At 59.6% G+C, this 6712-nt stretch overlaps 1 protein-coding gene across 2 annotated transcripts; it reads left to right on the forward strand.

Annotated features, from left to right (window-relative positions):
* Positions 1 to 1029: 1029 nt before the first annotated feature.
* On the forward strand, positions 1030 to 4872 carry EVX1 (even-skipped homeobox 1). Of its 2 annotated transcripts, none has more exons than XM_029234480.1 (3): positions 1030 to 1735; positions 3322 to 3569; positions 4205 to 4747. In XM_029234480.1, exons 2-3 carry the CDS (start codon positions 3432 to 3434, stop codon positions 4745 to 4747), a joined length of 681 nt encoding a protein of 226 aa, XP_029090313.1. In that variant the 5' UTR covers positions 1030 to 1735; positions 3322 to 3431. The 2 variants fall into 2 exon arrangements, with proteins under 2 accessions (XP_029090313.1, XP_029090312.1); XM_029234479.1 differs by having other exon boundaries at positions 1132 to 1790; positions 4205 to 4872.
* The last annotated feature ends 1840 nt before the right edge of the window (positions 4873 to 6712 follow it).

Raw genomic sequence — 6712 nt, forward strand, 5'->3', positions numbered from 1 at the left:
TGCGTGCTGGTCGTTCTCGACCCCTGCCCCAAATCTCTGGGTGAGAATAACACCTTCTCCCAGCTAGGAGCCTCTGCCGGTGCCGCTGCCGCTGCCACTGCGGGGGCCGCATTTGCCGGCGCTTCTGAACTCCCAAAACCTGTTTCGGGGGAATTCGTTGACTCTGAACAAATACCTTAAAATACAGGCAAGAGAAGAAAAAAGGCTACCCTTAGAACCTCTCCCCACCCTACATACCTGAAGTGCAGGCGAGGCCCAAGCAAATGGGAAAGCGATTTCTTCCATGAATAGCCTTCTGGAGGTCAAGCTGGGCTGTGGAAAGCTTAAGGCCACCTAGATGGGGAGGGGGGGATTAAAAAATAAAAAAGCGAACATTTGGAGTCAGCAGCCAAGGCCGTCTTTAAAGAAAAATATTAAGACATTTATCTCTTGCCCCTTGGGGACGAAAAATGGCAAAGTTCTCTTTTAGTTCCCAGGAGGAAGGAGACAGCTGGGGGTAGGGGCTGGGAGGGAAGAGGAGGGAGGAAAGAGACCCCAGGCTCAAGCTCTCCAGACAACTTGCGGGGGAGGGAATATGCTTTTCAGTAGCTGGTAAAAAAGACGTTGGAGCCCGGGCGAGGTTAGCTCGCCAGGGACAGGCAGTTGTAATAATGACGAGAGAAGGGAGGCTTGTGAATCGGCCTTCACACTTCTAAAATGCAGTTAAGGATTCTCTCATCGGTGTTAGAACAAGGCACCAAGTTAAGAAAACAAAAGCCCGAAAAACAATAAGAAAAAAATATATATCAAAAGCGTATTCAATTACCGAGTCCCGCAGCCTCTGCGGAACTCACCGCGTTAAGCTCTCTTTTCTTTCTGCGGAATTCCATTTGCATCCCCTCTGCCTGGGTGTCTCCCTCTCTCAGTGTGTGTGTCTCTCTGTTTTCACACTCTCCTCCCCATTCGAGCGAGGCCCACACCTGGCGCATCACTGCCGAGCCATTAGCTGCGGGTCTCCTTTCATCTTCGCTGTAGCAGACGTTTCTATTTATCCACTTGCGCTCGCCGAGTGGCGTCACCAGCGGTACTGTAATGACGATTGCAGCAGGAGGATGACAGCTTAGAAAGAAGAGGGCAATGGGGCTTCCTCCCAGAGGCGGTGCGGCACAGAGGAGCGCTCGCATCACAAGGTGACCCCCAGCTCCCCACCGCCACCACCGCTGTCACCGTCGACACCGCGTTCCGGCCGCTCCGCGCTCGCCCAGTCGCCTGGCCTCTTTCTCCCCCCCGCAGCCAAGATCTGTCGGACCGCTGGGGACCCAGGGAGCCGGGGGGCTAGGAGCTCACTTGGGTCTTTCCCCCTCCCCCCCTCTGAGAGCCCGGGATGGAGAGCCGAAAGGACATGGTTATGTTTCTGGATGGGGGTCAGCTTGGCACTCTGGTTGGCAAGAGGGTCTCCAATTTGTCCGAAGCCGTGGGCAGCCCGCTGCCCGAGCCGCCCGAGAAGATGGTGCCCCGTGGTTGCCTGAGTCCGCGGGCTGGTCCTCCGGCCGCCCGGGAGCGCGGCGGGGGAGGCCTGGAAGAGGAGCCGGTCGACGGACTAGCAGGCAGCGCTGCGCGGCCGGGCGCCGAGTCGCGGGCAGCCGGGGCCGCAGTGCTCGGCCCCGGACCTCCGGCTGCCTCCGCCGACAGCCTCTCAGGCCAGGGGCAACCCAGCAGCTCGGACACCGAGTCGGATTTCTATGAAGAAATCGAGGTGAGCTGCACCCCGGACTGCTCCACGGGGAACGCCGAGTACCAGCACAGCAAAGGTAGCCACCGCGCCCCTTCTCTCCCCCGGCCTCCCAACGCGCCCACCTTCCACTTCAGCTCTGGAGGAGAGGAAGACACTCCTTTCCCCCAGGGCGGGGTGGCTGGGGGGACCCACCTGAGCAACTCTCCCCCGCTATCTGCGCCCTGGCGGGGGGTCTCCCTCTGTGCTCTGGCATTGGCGGGACTGAGGGTGACAGCTGTGCTTTGGGGGAAGGAGGGAGACGCAAGCCCTGGGCTTGAGAGGGATTCAAAGCGCACCCCAACCCCCCAGAGCTTTGAGGTACTGCTTCAACGGCGCGGGGAAGACACCTTCTCCCGGCGTGGGCGAGATCAAACGCGGGTCCGGGCAGTTTGTGGCTGGCGGGGTGTAAGGAGTATCCAGGCGCGGAAGCCGGGAGTCCATAAAGGACCGTAAAATCGCGGCCAACTCGGGCGCCCGGGTGCTGCGGCCCTTCGACCAGTTTGCACGTCGGTCAGAGGTCCAAATTACCTTGTCACTTCCCGGGCTCTGTGGCGCCAGGTCGGAAATGGTCCCAATGATCTAATTGCCTTTGGTCTCCGGTTGCATTTGAAAAGGCAGAGCTCTGGCCCTCCCCCCTTCCCCTTTCCTTCCTAGTCCCACTTCTCCACCCAAAGGAAAAGGAGCTGCAGGGGGCAGGAGCCCCCCCTTCCTTGGGTTACACTCATATGGGGGGGCCGTCACACTGCTGTAACTGGAGAACCCCTCCCTGACCAGGGGCTAGCGGGGAGGGGGGTGAATGAGCAGGAAGGGAGTCTCCCTGAGAGGGGTGGAAAGCTAGTTGGAGGAGCCCACCAGCAGACACTCCTCCACAAAGCCGTGCGGGTGGGTGAGAAGAGCCTGGTATGGATGAAAAACCACCCCCTGGCCTTGGCAGCCAACACCTTGTTGAGTACCCACATCCACCCATTACCATCTTGTCCACTCAGCCCAGACTAAGCATAGCAATACCCTCAGAATAATCCATACTCCATTCATACATAGTGAGGTAATAGGATACTCACGCACTCCTGTGCACATTCCCACACCTGCACCGCAGCCTGGCACACAAAGCGAGGACACTCAGTCCCTGCCCAACTTCCTGCAACGCTCCAGCACAAGGTGCATCTCAACTCACTTGCCTGTCAGATGTGCATATCCTTGCCCACACCTGTCAATGGTGGGCAGAAAGTTCAGAGCGGCTGCATCTCCCCTGTGCCCCAAGGCAGGTAGCCAGGGCGGCTGGGGCTTTTGTTCCCAGCAGGCCTTACAGAGAGGCCTCCCAAACAGCAGCCCAGCCAGGCCTAATGGTTGCTATGTGCTCCTCTGAATGGTGAGCCTCTGTCCTCCATTCCTGGGTTCTCAAAGTCCCTGCCACCCCCGCAGAGGCAGAGTCTGAGGCTACTGAGAAGGGGAATGTCCCTTTCCATCACCCCCTCCATACACACCCTTGGCCTACAGCCCCACATGAGCAGTGTCTGTGTGTCTGTTGTGTGTGCTGTGTGTACGTATACTCTGGGCTCCCTGCACAGGGCCTGGCTCCGAGGCACTGGCCAGCAGTCCCAATGGCAGCGGCGAGGCTCCCAAAAGCAATGGCAGCGGTGGCTCCCAGGGCACCTTGGCCTGCAGTGCTAGTGACCAGATGCGACGGTACCGTACTGCCTTCACCCGGGAGCAGATTGCACGGCTGGAGAAGGAATTCTACAGGGAGAACTATGTATCCAGGCCTCGGAGATGTGAGCTGGCGGCTGCTCTAAACCTGCCGGAAACCACAATCAAGGTAAGAACTCCAGGGACCAGGAAGACGGGGTGCACCCAGTCAGGAGGAGATAAATACCAGCTTCCCACTTCCTAAATCGTTAGCTAGGAATTGGGGCCTGGAGTCTCCCTGCCCACATGGCAGCTAGGCCGGGGGTGGCTAGGCCTGGTGCAGGTGCCAGGTGCCAGCAATTTGCCCACCTGACGGTCCCTAGGCGAGCACGGCTGCCATGCGCTTGACTGTCCCTTTCCTAGCCAAATAAACAGCGGGGATGAAGTGCCTGTGCAGGTGACAAGGAAGTGCCCCATGGGAGAGCAGCAGGAAAGGGACATGTTTCTGGGGAATCTCTGCCCGCCGCCTCAGACCGGTGGAGTCCTCGGTGCCCCCATTACTTTGCCATCCACACCGGGTTCCGGCGTCCTGGCGGCGTGGGCAGAGGGGAGGAGGGATAGAGACTGGAGTGGCTCCCTGAGCCTCCCCGGGAGGGATTCCAGCTCCAGGGGGGGGGTGGGATCTGCACCTGCCCCCGCCCAGAAGGGCTCCGCCTCCGCTCTTTCCTGTGCTGCCGGCACCGTCGCCCGCAGTGGGGCGGGACTTCTGGGCTCTGCGCACCGGGCCCGCGCGGCCGCCGAACCCGCTCCTCTCCTCCCCGCCAGGTGTGGTTCCAGAACCGGCGCATGAAGGACAAGCGGCAGCGGCTGGCCATGACTTGGCCGCACCCGGCCGACCCAGCCTTCTACACGTACATGATGAGCCACGCGGCGGCCGCGGGCGGCCTGCCCTACCCCTTCCCGTCGCACCTGCCCCTGCCCTACTACTCGCCCGTGGGCTTGGGCGCTGCGTCCGCCGCGTCCGCCGGCGCCTCGCCCTTCAGCGGGCCGCTGCGCCCGCTCGACACCTTCCGCGTGCTTTCGCAGCCCTACCCGCGGCCCGAACTGCTGTGCGCCTTCCGCCACCCGCCGCTCTACCCGGGCCCGGCGCACGGACTGGGCACCGCGGCCGGCGGTCCCTGTTCCTGCCTCGCCTGCCACGGCGGCCCGGCCAACGGGCTGGCGCCCCGCGCCGCCGCCGCTGCCTCGGACTTCACCTGTGCCTCCACCTCCCGCTCGGACTCCTTCCTCACCTTCGCGCCCTCCGTGCTCAGCAAGGCCTCCTCTGTGGCGCTGGACCAGAGGGAGGAGGTGCCCCTCACGAGATAAGGAGCCGCCCGCCGGCAGCCGACTCCAGGACGCCCGTGGGCAACCCCCGGGGACTCAAGACAGCGCCCCTCCCCGCCCCCGGGGTACCGAGGGGAAAGAAGAGGGCCGCTGAGGACCAGCGGGATTTGACCTCGAGCATCGGGACGCCCGGGAAGCGGCCGTGGCTGGCGCTTTTGGGGAGCAAGAGTGGGGGTGGGGAGGCCGTGGCTGAGAGACCTTCCTCTGGGGTGGCGCCTCTTTGTCGTTCTTCACCGGCCGCACTCCCCCTGACCCGGGCTGAGGCCGTGGCTCCAAAGCTAAACAAACTTAGCTGCAACAGCAACCGATATGCAGCCCCTAAGCTCCCCAGCCCCCCACTCCCAACCCCTTTCTCACCTGGAACCCCTCCCCGCTGCCAAGGCCAAGCCCACGCAATGGAAAGGGAAATTGCTGTCTCTCGGAACAAAACGCTGTGTATGCAGAGCAGGTAGAGATTAATCTTTGCCAGCTTTTCCAAGGCATGGCAAGGGGCTTGTGGATGGCAACGCACCAGCCATCTAGGAGAAAGAGGGAGAGGACTTACTACGGCGGAGAATCCTGGCCCTCCCAAGGAAGCTGGGGGCTTTCTGACCCTCCTGGAGCCTCAGTTTCACAATATTCTCTGATTCTAGCATCTACCACCACCTGATCTCTTTCCTCTCTCCTAGCTTCTTGATATCTCTCTTGTAACTTCATCTCCACCCCTACTTTTTGTGTACCGAGGGCAGGGAGGCTGCAGATACCCCAGGCTCCCCTGGCAGCTTCTACCAAGCCTCTTCTCCCTGAGCCCAACACACACCCTGATTAGCAAGCGATGTGTGTGAGGAGGGTTTTTGAATGTTGAATGTATAATATGATCACCATGCGGCTGGCTGGCCGTGGAGCCCAGAGCTGAGCTGTTAACAAGGCGCCCAGGGAAGAGCTTAGGGAGCAGGGACCTCATCTCTCTCCCTCGGTATCTGGTGGCAAATTAGAAGCAATTTCCAGCCCTTGCCTTCCCTTCACCAGGAGCTTTCTGGCCCTTCCCTTTGCATTTGGCATTTTACATTCTTCTGTCTCCCAAGCTGCCAATGGGGCTTGACTTTCCAATTACTAGCGGGAGCCTTCTGCCCCTTCTGGGGACCTTGTCTCTCCCCTCCACCAGGGTTTTTTGGGAACCACTCCCAAACTCTCACTTCCACAGTCATTCTTGCAGCCAATTTTTGAGAGAGGAGAACTTGTACCCCACCCCACCCCCTACCTCCAAGGCAAGTTTCACCCTGACTGGGAGGGAGTGGTTCTTCCTGTAGGGAATGAATTTGATTTGGTTTTCCTTTGACGCCCAAAGAATTTGCTGTTACAATTTGTTGACCATGTTGCAATAAAGCTGGATATGATTCTCACTTTAGCATTTTAAATTTTTTGGCAGCGAGCAGTATGTTAAGTCCTTTTAAATGACTAGTTCAGCCGTCATAGGCTTGGGTAGGCAAGGAGTCAAAAGACGGACACACAGTCTCCCAAGCCTCTATTGGGCATTGGGAGGCTCCAAATGGACATTGCACAGAGGTGGAGAAGGAGGGTTCTGGGCTGAGCTGCCCTGGTGTGTAAGTTTCCTTAATTCTGTGCATGCTAGGAGACTTGGCTCAACTGGCCCAGCAGAGCGCTGATCCCATCAGGGGCTCACCCTGATGGTTCCTTCTCCAGTTGCCCCAACCCTTTGAGGAAAGGGGACTCTGGACTCTGGTCTCTGTGGATCCTACCTCCACCCCAACCCAAGGTGGAGACGAATGAGGTAGTGGGGGTGGAGCTTGAGCACTGCAGAGAGCTGGGTTTGCTGGTCAAGCTGGGTCTGCATCTTAGGGTGAGGGGAGAGGAGGGAGGAGGACTCCTGAGTTGGGATGGGAGGGTTTGAATCTTCTTCACACTGGAAGTCATCTCCAAGGATGGAATTCTGGTCAGGGCAAAGGG

Source organism: Monodon monoceros, unplaced genomic scaffold (genome assembly GCF_005190385.1).
Source record: "Monodon monoceros isolate NGI ecotype Baffin Bay Population unplaced genomic scaffold, NGI_Narwhal_1 Super_Scaffold_2, whole genome shotgun sequence".
Classification (NCBI taxonomy): Eukaryota; Metazoa; Chordata; class Mammalia; order Artiodactyla; family Monodontidae; genus Monodon; species Monodon monoceros.

Coding starts and splice junctions, on each gene's coding strand:
- EVX1 (XM_029234479.1), top strand. CDS start 1,364: ATGGAGAGCCGAAAGGACATGGTTATGTTTCTGGATGGGGGTCAGCTT. Junction 1,791..3,321: donor CGAGTACCAGCACAGCAAAG/GTAGCCACCGCG, acceptor CTCCCTGCACAG/GGCCTGGCTCCGAGGCACTG. Junction 3,570..4,204: donor TGCCGGAAACCACAATCAAG/GTAAGAACTCCA, acceptor CCTCCCCGCCAG/GTGTGGTTCCAGAACCGGCG.